The 27661-nt window shown below is 39.9% G+C and overlaps 2 protein-coding genes across 2 annotated transcripts; both read left to right on the forward strand.

Moving 5' to 3' along the window:
- Nucleotides 1-5000: 5000 nt before the first annotated feature.
- Nucleotides 5001-5881, forward strand: LOC135630752 (probable polygalacturonase). The gene is made up of 2 exons (XM_065137915.1): nucleotides 5001-5088; nucleotides 5178-5881. Exons 1-2 carry the CDS (start codon nucleotides 5001-5003, stop codon nucleotides 5879-5881), a joined length of 792 nt encoding a protein of 263 aa, XP_064993987.1.
- Nucleotides 5882-20044: 14163 nt separating this feature from the next.
- On the forward strand, nucleotides 20045-22999 carry LOC135630753 (probable polygalacturonase). The gene is made up of 5 exons (XM_065137916.1): nucleotides 20045-20284; nucleotides 21450-21570; nucleotides 21861-22035; nucleotides 22136-22206; nucleotides 22296-22999. Exons 1-5 carry the CDS (start codon nucleotides 20183-20185, stop codon nucleotides 22997-22999), a joined length of 1173 nt encoding a protein of 390 aa, XP_064993988.1. The 5' UTR covers nucleotides 20045-20182.
- The last annotated feature ends 4662 nt before the right edge of the window (nucleotides 23000-27661 follow it).

Below are 27661 nucleotides of genomic sequence, written 5' to 3' on the forward strand. Positions count from 1 at the left end.
ATGCCCTACTATCCTTTGCTGCTGCCGCCGCCGCCGCCACCCTGCTGGCGGCGGCCTGTGCGGCGGGGCGAGGGCACTGCCCTCGCCTGCAGGCGGCACGCCCGCTGGCGGCGCTGCCGCTGCGGGTGGGTGCCCCCTTAGGGCGCCGCTGCCTCCGCAGGCGGTGCTGTCCCGCTTGGCGGCCGCCCCTGTTGGGGGGGTTTCGCCCACGGGAGAAGCGGCGGCAGGCGCCGCTGCCCTGCGGCGCCTCTGCCCGTGGGCTGCCAGCCCCGCCGGCAGCAAGCCTGCTGCAAGCAGGCCGCCGGCCGACTGCTGCAGACGCAGCCCCTGTGCTGCCCGCCTTCGGCTGCGCTTCACGCACGCAGATCGATGGCAACAACTGTTGCTGTCCTTTCTCGCTTTTGCGTCAACGATTTTGACGTCAATATTCTTCCTAAACACAACACACGCAGTTTAAAACCAATCATTCGCACGAACAACCTGGCTCTGATACCACTGTTGGGAAATCATGGGGGCGACATCACATGCGCAACGGAAGAACAAGAAAACAAAATCCCGATTCCCAAAGAGATGTTCGTCGTCGTATGAAGATTGGTGCGCAAAATCCGTGAAACTTAAAACTGCGTATAAAGTAGATTGTGTTACTAGGGAGATCGTATATCCCTGTTTCCTTGCAGATCCTTAGGAGAGGGTGAAGGAGGTCAAGCGTCCTCTTCTCTAGCGGTGATCCACACAGCAGGGTTGCGACGACGCTCCTCAAGACTCCAGGCGTGCTCTGAGGTGGAGAGGAAGAGGAGAATAGGAAAGGCGAGCAAAGGCTCAAGCCTATAAGGCTCTGAATCCCTCCTATTTATAGAGGTCCCCTGTCAAACCCTAATGGGTCCTCCCCTAGTGGGTATTGGATCTACATCCAATAAGACAAGGGCTCCGTCGGATATCTCATATCCGAACCTCTACTCATCGCAATGCCTACCATATGTGTGTGACCCTCTAGGCCCAATATCGAGCTGGGCGTGAGTCATACCTGTCAGAACTCCTTCTAACTCAGTGAATTATTATCTCTATAATAATTCACTTGACTCATCGACTACGAACGTACTAGGCCACTACGCCGTAGTCCCCAGAAGATACAGGGGAATCCAATCCATTGGACCTGTCTGTCCTTAGTTACCGTGTACCTATAATCCCTCATCCATATAATATCCCAGATACCGTATATCGAGCATGGTGTTGTCAGACCCATATGGTTTCTACTCGAGTCTCACTCTAATCGGATTCTCCCGGAGAACTCTTTCTCTCTCAACCCGAATGACCCTGGCCAGGGATTTGTTTGAGCAAGAACACATGGGATATTCCTCTCATTATGCCGAGAGTGGATGATCCTCTATCGACACTCAATAGCCCTCGTAAGGTCGACTACCACTCCCAATGACCAGCTGTACTAGATCTGGGACAGCCAAACCTATAAGTCTGGTATCAAAGAGTGGAGCACTCATACAGGACATCCTTGGTGTCTCAAGTCTAAGGACCAGATACACCACTAGGACTACAGAATCGCTGTCTGACAATAAGGCATCATCAACCATCCAGTATTCCGTAAGCGGATCAATCAGTGAACTCATTTTCCAATAAGCACCTGTACTGTATCCCTAGTGTCCCTACACGAGCAGCTATGAGACCAGCTGCATCCATCATATGGACGGGTATACAGCACACCAGTCTATCCGGTTATCACGATGTCCCTCTCGAGTAACCTATGACCGGGATTATTTAGGATATGTATTTAAAGGTGAATCGATCTCATTATCGTGATCTCATCACGATCCGATTCCCATTGCACAAATCCAAGGACATCACAATATATATATGCATTTATGCAATAGTTATAAAGTGATATACGTCAAAATATAATAAGCAAAAAGATTTTGTATCAAGTCACACATGCCATCACTCACGTGATTGGCTTGTTGGGCACCTATGACTAGCACCTTCGACTGCGTTGCATGCACGTAGATCGAGGGCAGCAACTATTGCTCCCCTTCCTTGTTTTTGCGTTAAAATTCTTCCTTAACACAACACACACAGTTCAAAACCAATCATTCGCACGAACAACCTAGCTCTGATACCACTGTTGGGAAATCTTGATGTGGCGACATCACATGCGCAGCGAAAGAACAAGGAAAAACAAAATCCTCGATTCCCAAAGAGATGCTCGTCATCGTGCGAAGATTGGTGCGCAAAATCCGGGAAACTTAAAACTGCGTATAGAGTAGATTGTGTTACCTAGGGAGATCGTATATCCCTGTTTCCTTGCAGATCTGAAGGAGGTCAAGCGTCCTCCTCTCTAGCGGTGATCCATACAGCAGGGCTGCGAAGACGCTCCTCAAAACTCTAGGCCTACTTTGAGGTGAAGAGGGGGAGGAGAATAGCAGAGGCAAGCAAAGGCTCTAGCCTATGAGACTCTGAATCCCTCCTATTTATAGAGGTCCCCTGTCAAACACTAATGGATCCTCCCTTAGTGGGAATTGGATCTGCATCCAATAACCCAAGCCTTTTAGATTAGTGGATCTCTATCCAATAATCTCTCAAGGGCTCTTATTGGATCTCGTCCATGGGATCTAATAATTCAGGGGTTTATTGGATATCCAATAAGACAAGGGCTCCGTCGGATATCTCATATCTGAACCTCTACTCATCGCAATGCCTACCACATGTGTGTGACCCTCTAGGCCCAATATCGAGCTGGCTGTGAGTCATACCTATCAGAATTCCTTCTAACTCGGTGAATTATTATCTTTGTAATAATTCACTTAACTCATCGACTACGGACATACTAGGCCACTACGCCGTAGTCCCTAGACGATACAGGGGAATCCAATCTATTGGACTTGTCTGTCCTCAGTTATTGTGTACTTATAGTCCATCATCCATCTAATATCTCAGAGACTGTATATCGAGCATGGTGCTGTCAGACCCATACGGTTTCTACTCGAGTCTCGCTCTAATCGGATTCTCTTGGAGAACTCTTTCTCTCTCAACCAAAATGACCCTGGCCAGGGATTTGTTTGAGCAAGAACACATAGGATATTCCTCTCATGACGTCGAGAGTGGATAATCCTCTATTGACACTCAATAACCCTTGTAAGGTCGACTACCACTCCCAATGTCTAGCTGTACTAGATCTGGGACAGCCAAACCTATAAGTCTGGTATCAAACTGTGGAGCACTTATACAGGACATCCTTGGTGACTCAAGTCTAAGGACCAGATACACCACTAGGACTATGGAATCGCTCTCTGACAATAAGGCATCATCAACCATCCAGCATTCCGTAAGCGGATCAATCGGTGAACTCATTCTCCAATGAGCACTTGTATTGTATCCCTAATGTCCCTACATGAGCAGCTATGAGACCAGCTGCATCCATCAAATGGATGGGTATACAGCACACCAGTCTGTCCGGTTATTACGATGTCCCTTTCGAGTAACCTATGACCGGGATTATTTCGGATTTGTGTTTAAAGGTGAATCGATCTCATTATCGTGATCTCATCACGATCCGATTCCCATTGTACAAATCCAAGGACATCACAATATATATATATATATATATATATATATGTATGTATATATATATATATATATATATATATGTATTCTTGTATGTCATATCTGAACATCAATAATCTTGGATTAGAATCCACATAAAAAATTTCCTTTCAAATTTCAAGATCTTGAAGATAACGCTCCAAAATTAATAAGTTTTAATTGAGAATGACATTCTTTCCGAGTGTAAGAACTTTAAGGTAGGAAAGGATGCGAGGAAACAACATAAGAATGGAATGCAGTGTGGACCTTACCCTTACATTAATTTTAGGCTCCACCATCAGTCTAAAAGTTAGGTGGATGACTTTCTAACACAAAACTGCTCTCAAAACACAAACTCTCTCTTTGATATTTTGTAGGAAAGAGTACTGTCATCCAATCTCTCAGTGTTTTCTTTTTGACTAAACCTTGTAGATCTGTGTAGCTAATTGGGTTTCCTGAAGACAGCAAAACTCTATTAATGCTACTAACTTGGGAGAACAAGTTAGATTTCAACTGCAGCTTATATAACATAAATTTCTATTCTGCGATCCCATTTTATGGCTTCTCACACTGCAACTTGGATAACATTGCTTATGAATTGCATGGATACTCTTTTTTTTTTTTTATTATTGGTAGCTAATAGAGGCTTTAATACTATGTTCTTTTGTTCAATCTGCATCAACTAAGACAATTCATATCATGGTGATATGCTTGTGCAGGATATCAACGAGTGGCCGATCATTGACCCTTTGCCCTCCTACGGTAGAGGAAGAGATGCGACTGGGGGTAGATACAGTAATCTCATCATGGGATATAACCTAACCGATGTGGTCATAACAGGTAGTATATACGTTGCATATTTCCGGTACTTCTATCACATTACTTCTAAATTCATAAAGCCTGCGTCGTGTTGTCATTCCATGATCCCCTAAAATTTAGATAAAAAAAATTATTTTTAGTCAAAAACTATAACATTTAATTCAGTTTATGATGTTTTGGCGTGCTTTGATTGACAAGAAGACACATATATATCATCATCTAACTTGTTTGCATCATAGATGGGGAACAGAATATAATTTGATTGCAACATACCACGTCCTGATGCTAACAAGTTTTATTGTTATTTTTAGGGAATAATGGAACTATCGATGGACTCAATTAGGGAATAATGGAACTATCGATTGAAACCTGGTGGAAAATGTTCCGTAACAAAGAACTCAATTACACTCGTGGATACCTCATTGAATTGATGTACTGCAAACAAGTGCTGATTTCCAACATTACATTGGTTAACTCTCCATCGTGGAATGTCCATCCAGTGTACAGCAGGTTTATATTAATAATCTACTTTCAGAACACTTGAAGGCTTCTTTTGCTTTCCATTCTATTGTTACAATCTGATGTTAACGTGAATGAATGCACTGTCCAGCCACGTAATCGTCTCAGGCATCACAATTCTTGCACCGGTCAACTCTCCCAACACTGATGGGATCGATCCAGGTGGATATCGTACCTACATTTACTTGGGTTGTAGATTCTATGTTGCTGTTTCGATTGATTCTTTTTGGTGGTTTCTCTCTTCTTCGCAGACTCATCCTCCAATGTCCGCATTGAGGGCTGCTACATAGTCTCAGGCGATGACTGCATCGCCATTAAAAGCGGTTGGGATGAGTACGGGATTGCATTCAACATGTCAAGCAAACACATAGTGATCAGACGGCTCACCTGCATCTCCCCCACGAGCGCTGTCATTGCCCTGGGAAGCGAGATGTCGAGAGGAATCCAAGATGTCCGGGCCGAAGACATCACGGCCATCCACTCCGAATCCGGCGTCAGGATCAAGACGACCATCGGAAGGGGAGCTTACGTGAAGGACATATTCGTGAGAAGAATGAATCTGCACACAATGAAGTGGGTCTACTGGATGACGGGCACCTACGGGCAGCACCCGGACGACAAATTTGATCCGAAAGCCATTCCGGTGGTGCAGAATATCAGTTACAGCAACGTGGTGGCCGAGAACGTGACCATGGCCGCGAAGCTGGAGGGGATTCCCGGCGCGCCCTTCACCGGAATATGCATCTACAATGTGACGGCGGAGGTGGTGAAGTCGAAGAAGCCGATTTGGAACTGCACCGACGTGGAGGGCGTATCGAGTCACGTGACGCCCACTCCCTGTGCGCAGATTCCGGAATATCCAGATCGTATAACGCATTGCCCCTTCCCTGAAGATGATCTACCTGTGAATGGTGTTGGGCTAGAGGAGTGTGCTTATCAGAGAGCTAAACCATGAGTTGAGATGCTTTCTACAACTCATGGTTTAATGGCATAACCTATGATGTCCTGAAGCTTGGCAGATTAAAATGTTTGCCTTGAACAAAGGCAGATGTAATTGATCATATATCATACTTGGGAGGAACAAAGGCAGATGAAATATCCAATAATATTTCATTGCTATAAATATGGATTATTGAAAAATGAGACATGTTATTTATTTGAATACTTTTCTTCAACTTGGAAGTGTTATATTCTTTATTTGATACCAATAGTTGAAATGAATTTTTCAAAGAGAGGATGACTTATGATTGTCACTAAAACAATTGATTTTATCCCTAACATTTGAATTAATAACCAAATCTATCTTCACTTTCAAATACCACGTAAGCACCCTATGTTGTAGAGGACAGATCGATTTATTTGAGGAGAACTTTTTCTATGATCATATCTGAATTATGTTATGCATGAACAGGCTTCGTTAGATCCTATAGAATAAAATAAGTGAGGTGGGATGATTCAATATTCTATTTATTCCACTTCCTTATTTACAGTATGGAAACATATTCATTTCCTCTTCATCGATCCAAATCTATAACACTATCATAGTGAAATAAGAGATATAAGGAAGAACATTGGTTGGACTTTATTAGTAACAAGTAAATATTTTGTACGTAAAAAAATTAAGATATTAGGGGGATAAACACCAATAAAAAAATATGAGGCAATCCAAAAAACACTTGATTATGATCAAATTTATAAGCCGACTTGGATATCGAGCATTTACCTATAAGAACTAAATTAGTTGCAATAAATAGTTGCAACCCTAGAAAATAGAATATAGTAAATCTTTTCTTATATAGAGTCATTATATATGATATGTGAAGATATGTATGAAAAGTAGATTTTATACGGATCTATTTTTGCCATTCATTTCATTCTTGCTCGAGCCGAATGATGAAAAATTATCATATTTGGTTCCTTCAGGGGGTGGATCCATAAGAATTCACCTATCCCAATAACAAAAAAACTTGACTAGAATGATAATATATTAAGAGGAAGTTCGCAGGGTGGCCATGGAAGGCCTAGGTTGAACGTTGGTGAGGAAGTTCTGCTCGAACACCCTGGTGAGCTGGTCAAAGGACAAGACCGAAGATTGGCGCAGTCGGTTGAACCACGCTCGTACCAGTCCCCTCAGGGTGGTCGGAAATGCCCGGCACATCAATGCATCGGAGGTGCCATAGAGGGCCATCTGAGCCCGAAATGCAGAGACATGCTCGGCAGGATCGGAGTCGCCGTCATACGTCTCCAATACCGATAGCTTGAAGTTGAGGGGTACCGACTTGTCCTGTACTTCCTATGTGAAATGGGACCTGCCTGAGCCACCTTTGCTAGACTCGCTCGGTGATTTTTGGAACTCGCACTATAACTCATCTAGGTGTTGGTTGACCCGGGACAGTTGGGCCCTGAGCGAGTCATCCACCAAGTCAAACGATACAGGGTCTGGCTCGAAATGGGGTAGTTTGACTTAGCAGGGTGCGGGAATGCTCTGCTCGGGCAAAACTCTCGGGTCCGTCGCTTGCTCTCGGGCTTCCCCCATCCCGACTTGCTACCCATTCGGCCTCTTTCGGGTCGAGTCCATTGGGAGAGCCACTAGCCACACAATCTGAGGAATGAGCGGAGCGAGCGTCCGCATCATGCCCACCATGGCTTGCACTTGTTTGGTCAGGGTGATGAATGCCTCGGGTGTCACGGCCGAGGGTCCCATGGTTAGTCCAATAATATGTGTATATTGGATCTTTTGAGACAATTATTGGTCTTAGAATGTAATTCTGATCGGTCAAGAAAAATACATGTCAATATAATTTTTTTTTTAGATTAGTTAATCTATCTTGGAAGGTAAAAATGGGTAGAGTAAACCTATTTTTATTTTATTTAAAATTAATGTCCTCTTCCTCTGCATGTAGGAAATGAATAAAATAAATCGATTAAATCACAAAAAGTGCTTCCATAGAAGTTAAACTTCCATTCATCTACATCTCTTGTTTCTTATTCTCATTCCTCCTTCCTATTGTAAGCTTTCTAATCTTTTCTATTGCAAGTGCTCCGATCCGTTCTATTGTAAGTGTTCCGATCCTTCTTATTGCAAGCTTTCTAATCTTTCCTATTGCAAGTGTCCTAACCTTTCCTTACTGTAATTTTATCTCTACATTTGCTTTGAATATGAAGAACTTTGAATTGTTCAAGTCTTGCATTTGATATATCTCCTGTTTAGACGTAACGATTTGAATCTTTGAAACTTCCGAGATTCTGACCTTTCTACCTTGTTATGGTTATAACTTTATGAACTGACCTATGATTTGGACAAAACTTATTTAATCTGAATATAGACTCATAATCCTTTCTTTTAATAGCTTATTTTAAGAATTCGGAGTAAGTTTGCCTGTCCAAACTTCTATTTCAAGTAAGCCTACGAATTCTGCAAAACGAGGATCGTAATTTCTGACCTTTTGATACTGAACTGCCTATAAGTCCTTGTTGGAAACTTTGATTTATTCCAAACATATTTCATTTTAAACTAGACACGTAGATATTTCATTTGATACTTAGATTGAAAGATTTAAAGTCCAAATGCTTGCCCAGTTTTCTATTGAATCTGACCCTGTGAATTCTATAAAATTGAGATTTGTTCTTTGATCTTGGGTTACTAAATCTATTGTAACTCTTTGTTGAAAACTTCGATTCATACAAAAATTATTTTATTTGAAATAAGATTGAAATATCTTTCACAATAGCTTTCTTGAGTATATTGGAGCACGATTGATAGTTTGAATCATTTGTTTAATGTGCCTCTCGAATTCTGTTAGAAATGGAGCTATGGTCGATTTCACATATTCTGGTTTCATTCCTTTGGAAATTGATTTCATTTAGCTTTCTTGTCTAATTGAGCTTTATATTACTGCTTTGAATTATTGTATGCTATTGTCTTTAAAATTATTTGCATTCTTGAAAATTATTGTGTAACATTTATGCTATATCGCATTAACTCATATAGGCACATGTATATCCCATTGTTCCACATTTGCTTTCGATATGTGCCTATTCCAGTTTCATTCCTTTGGATATTGAATTCTATCTAACCTTCTTATTTGAATTCAGTTATATGTGACTGCTTGGAATCCTTGAATGCTCTTGCTTTCATTTCCTTTCAAATCTGAATACATTTGTGACAGATTATGCTTGCATCGTATTGACTCGTAAAGGCGCATGTACATTTTGTTGTTCCGCGTGTGCTTCCGATATGTGCTATTTATTGTTCATACTATCTTTTTGTACTTTGTGTTTATGGGATACTGTGAACCTTTGTCAAAAATAGTAAAGAGAGTTATGCATAGAGCCTGCGATACTTTACCGACCCCCTCTGACTTCACCTAGACGTGGGTGGATGGAGCTTCCAGACGTGGGAGACTTCTGTCTAGTGGTCATTCAGAAATAAATGAAGTACATTCTATCTGTGGTCTCACTACACTTTCTGTATGTTTGATATGATATCCAGAGCTTTGGTTATGTATTTATGTATGTGCTTTGGATAAGAAAGATATGAATGTAACATCAAATACGACGTTTCAACTTCTGTTTTGTATTCGTTCTTTGATATGCTCTGAAATGGTTCATATGCTGTTGATATATTCTGAAATATTTCCTACGCTATTGATATATTCTGAAATGCTCCCTATGCCTCTGAAATGTTCCTACGCCATTGATATGCTTTGAAATATTCCATATGCCAATGATATGTTCCGAAATATTTCATTTGTCATTGATATGCTCCGAAACATTTCATACGCCATTGATAAGCTCCGAAATGTTTCATTCGTTATTAATATACTCCGATGATTCAATATTGTATTTATTCCACTTCCTTATTTACAGTATGGAAACATATTCATTTCCTCTTCATCTATCCAAATCTATAACACTATTAGAGTGAAATAAGAGATCTAAGGAAGAACATAGGTTGGACTTTATTAGTAATAAGTAAATATTTTGTACGTAAAAAAATCAAGATATTAGGGGGATAAACACCAATCAAAAAATACGAGACAATCCAAAAAACATTTGATTATGATCAAATTTATAAGCCAACTTGGATATCGAGCATTTACCTATAAGAACTAAATTAGTTGCAACCCTGTAAAATAGAATTTAGTAAATCTTTTCGTACATAGAGTCATTATTTATGATATGTGGAGATATGTATGAAATGTAGATTTTATACAGATCTATTTTTACCATTCATTTCATTCTTGCTCGAGTCGAATGATGAAAAATTATCATATTTGGTTCCTTCAGGGGGTGGATCCATAAGAATTCACCTATCCCAATAACAAAAAAACTTGACTTGAATGATACTATATTAAGAGGAAGATCATAGGGTGGCCATGGAAGGCCTAGGTCGCACGCTAGTGAGGAAGTTCTACTTGAACTCCCTAGTGAGCTGGTCAAAGGACGAGACCGAGGATTGGTGTAGTCGGATGAACCACGCTCGTACCGGTCCTGTCAGGGTGGTCGGAAATGCCCGGCACATAAATGCATCGGAGGTGCCATAGAGGGCCATCTGAGCCTGAAATGTGGAGACATGCTCCGCGGCATCGGAGCTGTCGTCATATGTCTCCAATGCCGACAGCCTAAAGTTGAGGGGTACCGACTTGTCCTGTACTTCCTATGTGAAAGGGGACCTGCCTGAGCCGCCTTCGCTAGACTCGCTTGGTGATTTTTGGAACTCACACTAGAACTCGTCCACGCGTTGGTTGACCCAGGACAGTTGGGCCCTGAGCGAATCGTCCGCCAAGTCAAACGATACGGTGTCAGGCTCGAAGTGGGGTAGTGTGACTTAGTAGGGTGTGGGTATGCTCTGCTCGGGCAGACCTCTCTAGTTCGTCGCTTGCTCTCGGGCTTCCCCCATCCCGACTTGCTACCCACTTGGCCTCTATCGGGTCGAGTCAGTTGGGGGAGCTGCTAGCCACACGATCTGAGGAATGAACGGAGCGAGCATCTGCATCATGCCCACCATGGCTTGCACTTGTTTGGTCAGGTTGAGGAATGCCTCGGGTGTCACAGACGAGGGTCCCATGTTTAGTTCGAGGGGTGACAACCCTAGGTCATTGGAAAGGTGCCAGTAGCGATCTAGCGTCGAGGACGGGATCCCCCCATCTCCGAAGGTGGGGAGGGACTGATTTCCGGGCTCGATGGAGGGGAGACCGGTCGGTGGTTCTCCCTCGGGGAGAGCTTCTACGACATGCTTCTATGGCATGGCCCTCTTTCTAGCGCCAAAATGTTAGTGAACAAGTATACCATGGCTGATGAGTTAGCACGGTTTGGTCCACAGGTCAATGTCGGGAGCCTTCTATCGAGTGAGCTTGATGACGAGGTGGTCGTGCCCTCGGGAAGGGATGCTTGTTAGCATTGGTTGGGCTTTGGTCGAGTGACGGCTCGTCCTTGCGCATTGGATAGTGACCCTTGGGTTGAGACGCTCGCGGCTCGCAAGTGGTCATTCGCTAGCAAAATGGCCCTCGTCGGGTGATCCCCGACTTGGCCCCTTCGATGAGCAAGTCAGTACTGGGTGGATTATTTTCTATTTTTCTTCCCTCCTCTCTCCTCTGGCCGGATGCTGGCCAGGGGTTTTATACTATTGTACGAGGGTTAATAGCACGTCGGTTCGACGTGGCCGCTGACTCTCGAGGGATGGGACGACACTTATAACCGAGCTCTTGAGATGGGACATGTGGAACAGCTTATTGGTACAGTTCTGACTTGACATGTGGCTTCAGCTGTGACATATCTTGGGCCCAAAATACACCGTATCAAATAATACTATATTAAGAGCTAAAATGGCTAAAGAGATAGGGCATAATTATTATGGAGAACCCGCATGGCCCAATGATATTTTATATTTTTTTTCGATAGTAATTCTAGGTACTATTGCATGTAATGTAGGCTTGGTAATTCTAGAACCATCATTAGTATTGTAGGCTTTGAAAATATTACCCAAATGGTACTTCGTTCCCGTATTATAAATACTCCATACAATGTCCAATAAGTTATTAGGTGTTTTTTTTAATGGTTTCAATACCAATGAGATTATTGACAGCACTTTTTTTTAAGAATATTAATAAATTTTAAAATCTATTTCATCATCCAATAGCTACAATAGTCTTTTTGATTAGCAGCTCTTTGGTTAGGTATTGGGGCAACATTATCTATTGATAAATCACTAACTTTAAGTATTTGTTAACTTAATTCAACTATGAAATACCTGGATATAAGTATCTAAGAATAGTGACTTCAAAGTCACTATGCTTAGATACATTAATTTGATTATGATAATTTCTTGAAAATACATATTGTACCAAAAAGATTAAAAATAAAATTTCTTCTTTCTTTACAAATTTTTCTTTCTATTTTTATTAGAAAAAGAAGATGAAATAATTGTAATGGATTTAAAATGAAAATTTATTCTTAGGTAAATCAATTGTGAAATGCTTTTGTAGAGTGTCCAATATCTCTTTTACATCTTCTATGTGAATATATTCATTTCTCATATTGTTGGGTCCAGCCCATATGTGGGCTTGGACAATTGGGCCTATTGAGCCCAAATCACTAATTTAAGAAAGGGCAAAAGGTGAGGGTAGCAAAAAAAAAAGAGAGCATGTGGTGTGTGTGTGTGCAGATGAGCGTGCAGCGAGCGACGGCGCATAGAGAGAAAAGAGGAGAGAGAAAGATTAGGTTTCCGAGTTTTCTATTTGACGATCGGCAGCCAAACGTTGTCAGTTTTGACCCAAACTTTATGTGGAGAATCCTTGCAGCAAACTCTACAATTCTAATGTGTTGATCTAAAATTTACCCCCTCTAAGGTACTTTCCTGCTATATCCATTCTGTGAGACCTAGAATTCTCTTTTGAGGAGATCCATCCGATATGCTAGAGCTAAGATCTATGTTCTTGATGTTATTCTGATCCTCTTATTATTCTAGAGAAGACCTATTGTAAACCTGTTATCATTATTATTGATAGCGGAAGTTTAAAATGGACTACGGTCCCGTGGTTTTTCCCACATTAGGTTTTCCACGTTAAAAGATTTGGTATCACTATGTGATTGATTATTTGCTCTATTGTTTATGCTGTGCTGGTTATATTTTCATTTGGATATCAAGTTGGTATTTTGATGAGGAACCCATTTTGATACACAAAGAGGGAAAAGAATATTCCGCTTTAACAGGTTTTTTCCCAACAGGAAGAAAATAGGTTGGACTTTATAAGTAATAAGTAAATATTTTGTTCGTAAAAAAATCAAGATATTAGGGGGATAAACACCAATAAAAAAATATGAGATAATCCAAAAAATACTTGATTATGATCAAATTTATAAGCCGACTTGGATATCGAGCATTTACCTATAAGAACTAAATTAGTTGCAACCCTGGAAAATAGAATTTAGTAAATCTTTTCTTACATAGAGTCATTATATATGATATGTGGAGATATGTATGAAAAGTAGATATTATATGGATCTATTTTTACCATTCATTTCATTCTTGCTTGACTTGAATGATGAAAAATTATCATATTTGGTTCCTTCAGGGGGTGGATCCATAAGAATTCACCTATCCCAATAATAAAAAAACTTGACTAGAATGATACTATATTAAGAGGAAGTTCGCAGGGTGGCCATGGAAGGCCTAGGTCGCACGCTAGTGAGGAAGTTCTGCTCGAACTCCCTAGTGAGCTGGTCAAAGGACAAGACCGAAGATTGGCGCAGTCGGTTGAACCACGCTCGTACCGGTCCCCTCAGGGTGATCGGAAATGCCCGGCACATCAATGCATCAGAGGTGCCATAGAAGGCCATCTGAGCCTGAAATGCGGAGACATGCTCCGCGGCATCGGAGCCGCCGTCATATGCCTCCAATGCCGATAGCCTAAAGTTGAGGGGTACCGACTTGTCCTGTACTTCCTATGTGAAAGGGGACTTGCCTAAGCTGCCTTCACTAGACTCACTCGGTGATTTTTGGAACTCGTGCTAGAACTCGTCCAAGCGTTGGTTGACCAGGGACAATTGGGCTCAAAGCGAGTCGTCCGCCAAGTCAAACGATACGGTGTCAGGCTCGAAGTGGGGTAGTGTGACTTAGTAGGGTGCGGGTATGCTCTGCTCGGGTGGACCTCTTGGGTCTGTCGCTTGCTTTCAGGCTTCCCCCATCCCGACTTGCTACCCACTCGGCCTTTGTCGGGTTGGGTCAATTGGGGGAGCCACTAGCCACACGATCTGAGGAATGAACGGAGCGAGCGTCTGCATCATGCCCACCATGGCTTGCACTTGTTTGGTCAGGCTGAGGAATGCCTCGGGTGTCATAGCCGAGGGTCCCGTGGTTAGTTCGAGGGGTGACAACCCCGGGTCATTGAAAAGGTGCCAGTAGCGATCTAGTGTCGAGGCTAGGATCCCCCCATCTCCGAGGGTGGGGAGGGACTGATTTTCAGGCTCGACGGAGGGGGGACCGGTCGGTGGTTCTCCCTCGGGGAGAGCTTCTACGATATGCTTCTGCGACATGGCCTTCCTTCTAGCGCCAAAATATTAGTGAACAAGTATACCATAGCTGATGAGTTAGCACGGTTTGGTCCACGGGTCAATGTCGGGAGCCTTCTATCGAGTGAGCTGGATGACGAGGTGGTCGTGCCCTCGGGAAGGGATGCTTGTTGGCATTGGTTGGGCTCTGGCCGATTGATGGCTCATCCTTGCGCATTGGATGGTGACCTCTGGGTTGAGACGCTCACGGCTCGCGAGTGGTCATTCGCCTGCAAAAATGGCCCTCATCGGGTGATCCCCGACTTTGGCCCATTCGATGAGTAAGTCAGTAGTGGGTGGATTGTTTTCTATTTTTCTTCCCTCCTCTCCCCTCTAGCCGGATGCTGGCTAGGGGCTTTATACTATTGTATGAGGGTTAATAGCATGTCGGTTCGGCTTGGCCGCTGACTCTCGAGGGATGGGACGACACATATGACTGAGCTCTCGGGATGGGACATGTGGAACAGTTTCTTAGTACGCTTTTGACTTGACGTGTGGCTTTAGTTGTGACGTGTCTTGGGCCCAAATACACCACATCAAATAATACTATATTAAGAGCTAAAATGGCTAAAGAGATAGGGCATAATTATTATGGAGAACCCGCATGGCCCAATGTTATTTTATATTTTTTTTAGTAGTAATTCTAGGTAATATTGCATGTAATATAGGCTTGGTAATTCTAGAACCATCATTAGTAATGTAGGCATTGAAAATATTACCCAAATGGTACTTTGTTCCCGTATTATAAATACTCCATACAATGCCCAATAAGTTATTTGGTGTTCTTTTAATGGTTTCAAGACCAATGAGATTATTGACAACACTTTTTTTAAAGAATATTAATAAATTTTAAAATCTATTTCATCATCCAATAGCTACAATAGACTTTTTGATTAGCAGGTCTTTAGTTAGGTAGTGGGTGGATTAGCAGCTCTTTAGTCGGGTGATCCTCGACTTTGGCCCCTTCGATGAGCGAGTGAGTAGTGGGTGGATTGTTTTCTATTTTTCTTCCCTCATCTCCCCTCTTGCCGAATGCTGGCCAGGGGCTTTATACTTTAGTACGAGGGTCGATAGCACGTCGGTTTGGCGTGGCCGCTGATTCTTGAGGGATGGGACGACACTTTTGATCGGTCGTCATCTCGGGTGGCATGCGGAGCAGTGTCAGACGGCACCGCCCCGAGCTCTCAAGATGGGACATGTGGAACAGCTTCTTGGTATGCTTCTAACTTGATGTGTTGCGTCAGCTATGACGTGTCTTGGGTCCAAAATACGTCGTATCAAATAATACTATATTAAGAGCTAAAATAGCTAAAGAGATGGGGCATAATTATTATGGAGAACCCGCATGGCCCAATGATATTTTATATTTTTTTCAATAATAATTCTAGGTACTATTGCATGTAATGTAGGCTTGGAAATTCTAGAACCATCATTAGTAATGTAGGCTTTGAAAATATTACCCAAATGGTAATTCGTTCCCGTATTATAAATACTCCATACAATGCCCAATAAGTTATTAGGTGTTCTTTTAATGGTTTCAATACCAATGGGATTATTGACAGCACTTTTTTTAAAGAATATTAATAAATTTTAAAATCTATTTCATCATCCAAAAGCTACAATAGTCTTTTTGATTAGCACATCTTTAGTTAGGTAGTGGGTGGATTAGCAGCTCTTTAGTCTGGTGATCCTCGACTTTGGCCCCTTCGATGAGCAAGTCAATAGTGGGTAGATTGTTTTCTATTTTTCTTCCCTCCTCTCCCCTCTTTTTGGATGCTGGCCAGGGGCTTTATACTATAGTACGAGGGTCGATAGCACGTCGGTTTGGCGTGGCCGCTGATTCTTGAGGGATGGGACGACACTTTTGATCGGTCGTTGTCTCGGGTGGCATGCGGAGCAATGTCAGACGGCACCGCCCCGAGCTCTCGAGATGGGACATATGGAACAGCTTCTTGGTACGCTTTTGACTTGACGTGTGGCGTCAGCTATGACGTGTCTTGGGCCCAAAATACGTCGTATCAAATAATACTATATTAAGAGCTAAAATAGCTAAAGAGATGGGCCATAATTATTATGGAGAACCCGCATGGCCCAATGATATTATATATTTTTTTCAGTATTAATTCTAGGTACTATTACATGTAATGTAGGCTTGGTAATTCTAGAACCATCATTAGTAATGTAGGCTTTGAAAATATTCGTTCACGTATTATAAATACTCCATACAATGCCCAATAAGTTATTAGTTGTTCTTTTAATGGTTTCAATACCAATGAGATTATTGATAGCACTTTTTTTAAAGAATATTAATAAATTTTAAAATCTATTTCATCATCCAATAGCTACAATAGTCTTTTTGATTAGCAGCTCTTTAGTTAGGTATTGGGGCAACATTATCTATTGATAAATCGCTATCTTTAAGTATTTTTTAACTTAATTCAACTGTGAAATACCTGGATATAAGTATCTAAGAATAGTGACTTCAAAGTCACTATTCTTGGATACATTAATTTGATTATGATTATTTCATGAAAATACATATTGTGCCAAAAAGATTAAAAATAAAATTTCTTCTTTCTTTACAAATTTTTCTTTCTATTTTTATTAGAAAAAGAAGATGAAATAATTGTAATGGGTTTAAAATTAAAATTTATTCTTAGGTAAATCAATTGTGAAATGCTTTTGTAGAGTGTCCAATATCTCTTTTACATCTTCTATGTGAACATATTCAATTTTCATAAGATCTTCTTGATTCTTATTCAAATGGTCCAATAATATGTGTATATTGGATCTTTTGAGACAATTATTGGTCTTAGAATGTAAGTCTGATTGGTCAATAAAATACATGTCAATATATTTTTTTTTTATTTTTTTTAGATTAGTTAATCTATTTTGCAAGGTAAAAATGGGTAGAGTAAACCTATGTTTATTTTATTTGAAATTAATGTCCTCTTCCTTTGCATGTAGGAAATGAATAAAATAAATCAATTAAATCACGAGAAGTGCTTCCATAGAAGTTAAACTTCCATTATTTATTCCCATTCCCATAATAATGAATACTATGATTCGTATTTCGAATAGGCATAGATTTATCATCTTTAAGATAACTTCCATTTTGAGAGTTATTCACGATCTCACCTAATTTATAATTCAATATATAAATAAATTGATTCCGTCAGGTTAGTTATATGTTGTTTTGTGTCAACTATATCCACATAAGATGGTGAGATGATATCTGGAGCAGTTCTGTATTTAGGGCCCTTTATGCAAATGGATGCATCTCTAACTCTATATATATTTACTTCTCAATACAATTTCTTTCAAATTTAGTAAAATTTTATGTATCAATTCTTCAATACTTATTATCGTAGAATATTCATGCAACACTTTTTCATAGTTTGCACATGGGATACATGTTCCTTCTAATTCTCAAATAAAGCCCTTTGCATTGCAATAGCTATGGTATTGGCTTGACCTTTCATAAGCGAGGATAGAACGAAAAGACTATTATAAAAATATTTATGTCTACTCTTGATTCAACATACCTCTACTGTAGTTTCTAGTGGATCCTGCTACTTCCTCTCAAATCATACTATACTAATACTATTATTTAATCATATCATTGAATCATTTATTTCTCTTGAAATCATTTGTTACATCACGTACAAAACTTAATTATATACCACTTCTACGAATGGCTCGTAATATGACTAGCAATTGCCACTAATCATTATATCACCACATTATAGTTTATGCCTTAATGGTATAAACTATAATGTCATGATATAAGAAGTACTGCAGGGGCAAATAATGTTAGTCAAGATAGCCAGATAAGAATCATGATGTAGGCAAGAAAGAAAAATAAATTTAAACTAAAACATAAAAATGAATCATGTTATAACTTCTCAACGAAAGTGATATTGCCACAAAGAAAGAAGGAAAGAATGCCTATCATGGAGCAAAAACTTGGGAGATCCAATCTAATCACATGCTAAGTAAAAGGATCAACATGCAAGGCAGTCTCGCCATTAAAAAATATCCTACATAAAACATTATAGAAGTCCAACAAAAAATGAAAGTGTTAAAAGGGTGCAATCTGATGTAAGACATGTGGAAAGATGCTATATTATACAAGGCTACTGTATCAGATGATGTGAGCACCAATGAAAATTTTTTTTTCACATTTAGATAAGAATTTAAATCGATAATATACAAGAATAATTTATGCATCATAAATTAGAAAATAAAAGATCTAAGGTATTTAATCTTAAGAACTTAGGTTCTGATATCAATTGTAAACATAAAATCTGTAATATGCTATATGTAATATGAAAAAAAATTAATTCAGAAATAAAATTAAATAATAATAATATATCGGATCCCCAATGTATATCTTTCGATATCATCCGGATAGAACTTTATGAAATCTATATGGACACCATCTTCGAATCTAAAACCCACTATATATCAATCTAAAAAGAGAACTAGATTCTCTTTTTTCACTCTTTATATATTTTTTTTCATATGATGACTTAGATTCGGAAGTTCAATAAAACAAAATAAGTATTAAAAAGGTATAATCTTACAATTTACCCTAGTTGGATGTGATACTAGTTACAAGGCTACTATATCAGATAATGTAAGAACCAATTAAAAAAGAAATTCCCATGATATGGTTCAATGTATTGTTAGAGTAACAATAATTTCAGAAAAAAAATATGCCAAAGGGTCAAGCCAAAACATTATAATGATAACAAATAGGGCTGAAAATATTATAATGATAACAAATAGGTCTGGTGTCATGAGTAAGAACATAGCAACCATTGTACAAGCCTATAAGGGCCAACTTGAAACAAATTAATCTTAATATGATGATAATCAATCCATTTAAGTTTATTAGAGCAGAGAGACAGATTAATTCATGATAGCTTTTGTCAAGTACAAATGGTTAAGACTTTACGATTTTATTATTGTGGTAACAAAAGGCTTATGTGTTGCTCAATAATATGTCAACTAAAATATATCATTGGAGTAGGACAAATCACATTTTAAAGGAGAGACCAGACTGTCTCAACAAACATGTTATTTTCAACCAAGGACAATATAACTATCTAAAATTATGCATACTCTAGTTTGTAGTATAAATAATCTATAATTAGCTCGAATCAACATACTGAAATTAACTAATTATATAACATAATTTATAATTAGCCTTCCTCTCTCTCTCTCTCTCTCTCTCTCTCTCTCTCTCTTCATCTCTCTCTATATATAGAACAAGAGCCGAGTCGTGGAAGCATTCTGTTTCCGACACATCTCTCTGACAATGGAGCACTCACCGCCAATATTCCGTGTAACACCTCTTCTCCTTTTCTTTTCTTTTTCCCAGTAATCCTAACTCAAAGCTTTAATCCTTCAAACTCCAACTTTTCTCGGTTACGTGTAGGTGTTGATGATTTTAGTGCTGTGGACGGTGGTAACAGCGGCGTTCATAGGGATCACTGAGGGCCATCACCACCACCGGCGGGCAGGTGGTGCGACGGAGCTAGAAGCCTTCCACTATGCGGCGGCGGGGGCAAGAGGACGCCGGGCCCACGTGGCCAGCCTGACGGACTTCGACGGGGTGGGCGACGGGGTGACCTCCAACACGGCGGCCTTTGCGGCGGCCGTGGCCAACCTTAGTAAGGTGGCGTATGACGGCGGCGCGATGCTGGTGGTGCCGGCCGGCCGGTGGCTCACCGGGCCCTTCAACCTCGCCGACCACTTCACCCTCTTCCTCGACCACGACGCCGTCATCCTCGCCACTCAGGTCCGCCTCCCTCCTCCGCCCCCTTCCCTCACCTTCTCCTCCATCTATTTTGATGTAGAGTGCATGTTCATAATCGTTCACGGCTTGTTTGCCATTACCATCGCCTCTATCATCCTCGGTGGTGATTATGGCTAGTAGCCCTTCCCATCGAGTCTGTTCATCTGATAGCTCTCGCCAGATGAACGGTGACGATGAAGAATAGATTCGTCACTGGTGAGCCCCACCAGAACGTTACATAGCGAGTGTATACTATTCTAACGTTTCATTCATCTCATCTCCAAGGAGAATTCACAAGTCTAATCCGATGTGCATAGTCACCGCTTTGGACTGATGAGGGAAAAGAAGTGAACTAAGCCACTACAAATCTAAATTTGTCTTGATAATATTAATTTCTAAAATAATTACAATTTGTATGGTAGATTTTTGACTATTTAGTATCTCTACTTTGATCTCTCAAAATAAGAAAACAGTAATATTTGTTTTGTTTTATTATTATTATTATTATTATTATTTCTCTTGTATGTCATATCTGAACATCAATAATCTTGGATTAGAGTCCACATAAAAAATTTCCTTTCAAATTTCAAGATCTTGAAGATTACGCTCCAAAATTAATAAGTTTTAATTGAGAATGGCATTCTTTCCGTGTAAGAACTTTAAGGTAGGAAAGGATGCGAGGAAACCAGCATAAGAATGGAATGCAGTGTGGACCTTATCCTCACATGAATTTTAGGCTCCACCATCAGTCTAAAAGCTAGGCGGATGACTTTCTAACACAAAACTGCTATTTAGACTCTCAAAACACAAACTCTCTCTTTGATATTTTGTAGGAAAGAGTACTGTCATCCAATCTCTCAGTGTTTTCTTTTTTACTAAACCTTGTAGATCTGTGTAGCTAATTGGGTTTCCTGAAGACAGCAAAACTCTATTAATGCTACAAACTTGGGAGAACAAGTTAGATTTCAAATGCAGCTTATAGAACATAAATTTCTATTCTGCAATCCCATTTTATGGCTTCTCACACTGCAACTTGGACAACATTGCTTATGAATTGCATGGATACTCTTTTTTTTTTTTTGTTTATTGGTAGCTAATAGAAGCTTTAATACTATGTTCTTTTGTTCAATCTGCATCAACTAAGACAATTGGTGATATGCTTATGTAGGATATCAACGAGTGGCCGATCATTGACCCTTTGCCCTCCTACGGTAGAGGAAGAGATGCGGTTGGGGGTAGATACAGTAATCTCATCATGGGATATAACCTAACCGATGTGGTCATAATAGGTAGTATATACGTTGCATATTTCCAGTACTTCTATCACATTACTTCTAAATTCATAAAGCCTGCGTCGTGTTGTCATTCCATGATCCCCTAAAATTTAGATAAAAAAAATTATTTTTAGTCAAAAACTATAACATTTAATTCAGTTTATGATGTTTTGGCGTGCTTTGATTGACAAGAAGACACATATATATCATCCTCTAACTTGTTTGCATCATAGATGGGGAACAGAATATAATTTGATTGCAACATACCACGTCCTGATGCTAACAAGTTTTATTGTTATTTTTAGGGAATAATGGAACTATCGATGGACAAGGTGAAACCTGGTGGAAAATGTTCCGTAACAAAGAACTCAATTACACTCGTGGATACCTCATTGAATTGATGTACTGCAAACAAGTGCTGATTTCCAACATTACATTGGTTAACTCTCCATCGTGGAATGTCCATCCAGTGTACAGCAGGTTTATATTAATAATCTACTTTCAGAACACTTGAAGGCTTCTTTTGCTTTCCATTCTATTGTTACAATCTGATGTTAACGTGAATGAATGCACTGTGCAGCCACGTAATCGTCTCAGGCATCACAATTCTTGCACCGGTCAACTCTCCCAACACTGATGGGATCGATCCAGGTGGATATCGTACCTACATTTACTTGGGTTGTAGATTCTATGTTGTTGTTTCGATTGATTCTTTTTGGTGGTTTCTCTCTTCTTCGCAGACTCATCCTCCAATGTCCGCATTGAGGACTGCTACATAGTCTCAGGCGATGACTGCATCGCCATTAAAAGCGGTTGGGATGAGTACGGGATTGCATTCAACATGTCAAGCAAACACATAGTGATCAGACGGCTCACCTGCATCTCCCCCACGAGCGCTGTCATCGCCCTGGGAAGCGAGATGTCGGGAGGAATCCAAGATGTCCGGGCCGAAGACATCACGGCCATCCACTCCGAATCCGGCGTCAGGATCAAGACGACCATCGGAAGGGGAGCTTACGTGAAGGACATATTCGTGAGAAGAATGAATCTGCACACAATGAAGTGGGTCTTCTGGATGACGGGCACCTACGGGCAGCACCCGGACGACAAATTTGATCCGAAAGCCATTCCGGTGGTGCAGAATATCAGTTACAGCAACGTGGTGGCCGAGAACGTGACCATGGCCGCGAAGCTGGAGGGGATTCCCGGCGCGCCCTTCACCGGAATATGCATCTACAATGTGACGGCGGAGGTGGTGAAGTCGAAGAAGCCGATTTGGAACTGCACCGACGTGGAGGGCGTATCGAGTCACGTGACGCCCACTCCCTGTGCGCAGATTCCGGAATATCCAGATCGTATAACGCATTGCCCCTTCCCTGAAGATGATCTACCTGTGAATGGTGTTGGGCTAGAGGAGTGTGCTTATCAGAGAGCCAAACCATGAGTTGAGATGCTTTCTACAACTCATGGTTTAATGGCATAACCTATGATGTCCTGAAGCTTGGCAGATTAAAATGTTTGCCTTGAACAAAGGCAGATGTAATTGATCATATATCATACTTGGGAGGAACAAAGGCAGATGAAATATCCAATAATATTTCATTGCTATAAATATGGATTATTGAAAAAATAAGACATGTTATTTATTTGAATACTTTTCTTCAACTTGGAAGTGTTATATTCTTTATTTGATACGAATAGTTAGAAATGAATTTTTCAAAGAGAGGATGACTTATGATTGTCACTAAAACGATTGATTTTATCCCTAACATTTGAATTCATAACCCAATGTATCTTCACTTTTAAATACCACGTAAGCACCTTATGTTGTAGAGGACAGGTCGATTTATTTGAGGAGAACTTTTTCTATGATCATATCTGAATCATGTTATGCATGAACAGGCTTCGTTAGATCCTATAGAATAAAATAAGTGAGGTGGGATGATTCGATATTCCATTTATTCCACTTCCTTATTTACAGTATGGAAACATATTCATTTCCTCTTCATCGATCCAAATCTATAACACTATCAGAGTGAAATAAGAGATCTAAGGAAGAACATAAGTTGGACTTTATTAGTAACAAGTAAATATTTTGTACATAAAAAAAGTAAGATATTTGGGAGATAAACACCAATAAAAAAATATGAGTCAATCCAAAAAACACTTGATTATGATCAAATTTATAAGCCGACTTGGATATCGAGCATTTACCTATAAGAACTAAATTAGTTGCAATAAATAGTTGCAACCCTAGAAAATAGAATTTAGTAAATCTTTTCTTACATAGAGTCATTATATATGATACATGAAGATATGTATGAAAAGTAGATTTTATACGGATCTATTTTTGCCATTCATTTCATTCTTGCTCGAGTCGAATGATGAAAAATTATCATATTTGATTCCTTCAGGGGGTGGATCCATAAGAATTCACCTATCCCAATAACAAAAAAACTTGACTAGAATGATACTATATTAAGAGGAAGTTCGTAGGGTGGCCATGGAAGGCCTAGGTCGCATGTTGGTGAGGAAGTTCTACTCGAACTCTCTGGTGAGTTGGTCAAAAGACAAGACCGAAGATTGGCGCAATTGGTTGTACCATGCTTGTACCGGTCCCCTCAGGGTGGTCGAAAATGCCCAGCACATCAATGCATCGGAGGTGCCATAGAGGGCCATCTGAGCCCGATATGCGGAGACATGCTCCGTGGAATCGGAGCCGCCATCATATGTCTCCAATACCGACAGCCTGAAGTTGAGGGGTACCGACTTGTCTTGTACTTCCTGTGTGAAATGGGACCTACCTGAGCTGCCTTCGCTAGACTCGCTCAGTGATTTTTGGAACTTGTGCTAGAACTCGTCCAAGCGTTGGTTGACCCGGGACAACTAGGCAGGGTGCAGGTATGCTCTGCTCGGGCGAACCTCTCGGGTCCATCGCTTGCTCTAGGGCTTCTCCCATCCCGACTTGCTCCCCACTCGGCCTCTATCGGGTCGAGTTAATTGGGGGAGCCGCTAGCCACGCAATCTGAGGAATGAGTGGAGCAAGCGTATGCATTATTGCCACCATGGCTTGCACTTGTTTGGTCAGGCTGAGGAATGCCTCGAGTGTCATGGCCGAGAGTCCCATGGTTAGTCCAATAATATGTGTATATTGGATCTTTTGAGACAATTATTGGTCTTAGAATGTAATTCTGATCGGTCAATAAAAATACATGTCACTATAATTTTTTTTAATTTTTTTAGATTAGTTAATCTATCTTGGAAGGTAAAAATGGGTAGAGTAAACCTATTTTTATTTTATTTAAAATTAATGTCCTCTTCCTCTGCATGTAGGAAATGAATAAAAAAATCAATTAAATCACGAGAAGTGCTTCCATAGAAGTTAAACTTACATTCATCTACATCTCTTATTTCTTATTCCCATTCCTCCTTCCTATTGCAAGCTTTCTAATCTTTCCTATTGTAAGTGTTCCGATCCTTTCTATTGCAAGTGTTCCGATCCTTCCTATTGCAAGCTTTCTAATCTTTCCAATTGTAAGCGTCCTAACCTTTCTTTACTGTAATTTTATCTCTACATTTGCTTTGAATATGAGAAACTTTGAATTGTTCTAGCCTTATATTTGATATATCTCCTGTTTAGATATAACGATTCGAATCTGTGAAACTTTCGAGATTCTGACCTTTCTACCTTGTTATGGTTATAACTTTATGTACTGACCTCTGATTTGTACAAAACTTATTTGATCTGAATATAGACTCATATCCTTTCTTTCGAGCTTATTTTAAGAATTCAGAGTAAGTTTGCCTGTCTAAACTTCTATTTCAAATAAGCCTACGAATTCTGAAAACAAGAATCGTAATTTCTGACCTTTTGATACTGAACTGCCTAAAAGTCACTGTTGGAAACTTTGATTTATTCCAAACTTATTTCATTTTAAACTAGACAAGTAGATCTTTCATTTGATACTTAGATTGAAAGATTTAGAGTCCAAATACCTGTCCAGTTTTCTATTGAAACTGACCCTGTGAATTCTATAAAATTGAGATTTGTTCTTTGATCATGGGTTACTAAATCTATAGTAACTCTTTGTTGAAACTTCGATTCATACAAAAATTATTTTTTTTGAAATAAGATTGAAATATCTTTCACAATAGCTTTCTTGAGTATATTGGAGCACGATTGATAGTTTGAATCATTTGTTCAATGTGCCTCTCGAATTCTGCTAGAAATCGAGCTTTGGTCGATTTCACATATTCTGGTTTCATTCCTTTGGAAATTGATTTCATTTAGCTTTCTTGTCCAATTAAGTTTTATATTACTGCTTTGAATTATTGTATGCTCTTGTCTATAAAATTATTTGTATTCTTAAAAACTATTGTGTAACGTTTATGCTATATCGTATTAACTCATATAGGCACATGTATATCCCATTGTTCCGCATTTGCTTTTAATATATGCCTATTCCAGTTTCATTCCTTTGGACATTGAATTCTATCTAACCTTTTTATTTGAATTGAGTTATATATGATTGCTTGGAATTCTTGAATGCTCTTGCTTTAATTTCCTTTCAAATATGAATACATTTGTGAAAGATTATACTTGCATCGTATTGACTCGTAAAGGCGCATTTACGTTTTGTTATTTCGTGTGTGCTTTCGATATATGCTATTTATTGTTCATACTGTCCTTTTGTACTTTGGTGTTTGTGGGATACTGTGAACCTTTGCTAGAAATGATAAAGGGAGTTATGCATAGAGCCTGCGATGCTCTACCGGCCCCCTCTGACATCACCTAGATGTGGGTGGATGGAGCTCCCAAACATGGAAGACTTCTGTCTGGTGGTCATTCAAAAATGGATGAATCACATTCTGTTTGTGGTCCCACTACACTTTCTGTATGTTTGATATGATATCCAGAGCTTTGGTTTTGTATTTATGTATGCGCTTTGGATAAGAAAGATATGAATGCAACGTCAAATACGACGTTTTAGCTTCTGTTTCGTATTCGTTCTTTGATATGCTCTGAAATGGTTCATATGTCGTTGATATGTTCTAAAATATTTCCTACGCTATTGATATGTTTCGAAATGCTCCCTATGCCTCTGAAATGTTCCTACGCCATTGATATGCTCCGAAATGTTTCATTCGCTATTGATATACTTCGATGATTCAATATTATATTTATTCCACTTCCTTATTTACAGTATGGAAACATATTCATTTCCTCTTCATCTATCCAAATCTTTAACACTATCAGAGTGAAATAAGAGATCTAAGGAAGTGTTGGGTCAAGCCCATATGTGGGCTTGGACAATTGGGCCTATTGAGCCCAAATCACTAATTGAAAGAAAGGGCAAAAGGTGAGGGTAGCAAAAAAAAAGAGAGCGTGCAGCGTGTGTGTAGATGAGCGTGCAACGAGCGGTGGTGCAGAGAGAGAAAAGAGGAGAGAGAAGAAGAGAGAAAGATTAGGTTTCTGAGTTTTCTGCTTAACGATCGGCAGCCAAACATTGTCAGTTTTGGCCCAAATTTTATGTAGAGAATCCTTCCAGCAAACTCTATAATCCTAACGGTATTGATATATAGTTTACCCTCTCTAACGTACTTTCCTGCTATATCCACTCTGTGAGACCTAGAATTCTCTTTTGAGGAGATCCATCCGATATGCTAGAGCCAAGATCTATGTTCTTGATGTTATTGTGATCCTCTGATTATTCTAGAGAAGACCTATTGTAAACCTGTTATCATTATTATTGATAGTGGAAGTTTAAAATGGACTACGGTCCCGTGGATTTTCTTAGGGTTTTCCACGTTAAAAGATTTGATCTCACTGTGTGATTGATTATTTGCTCTATTGTTTATGTTGTGCTGGTTGATATTTTCATTTGGATATCAAGTTGGTATTTTGATGAGAAACTCATTTTGATACACAAAGAGGGAAAAAAATATTCCGCTTTAACAGGTTTTTTCCCAACAAGTGGTATCAGAGTAATAGGTTGTTTGGTGCTAGTTTCTCTTGTGTGATTGAAATGGAGCAGTCAGATGGTATGATTAAATTGAACTTATCAAATTATTCCACTTGGAGGCATCTGATGGAAGATTTGCTCAA

This window comes from Musa acuminata, chromosome BXJ3-2 (genome assembly GCF_036884655.1).
Source record: "Musa acuminata AAA Group cultivar baxijiao chromosome BXJ3-2, Cavendish_Baxijiao_AAA, whole genome shotgun sequence".
Taxonomy (NCBI): domain Eukaryota; kingdom Viridiplantae; phylum Streptophyta; class Magnoliopsida; order Zingiberales; family Musaceae; genus Musa; species Musa acuminata.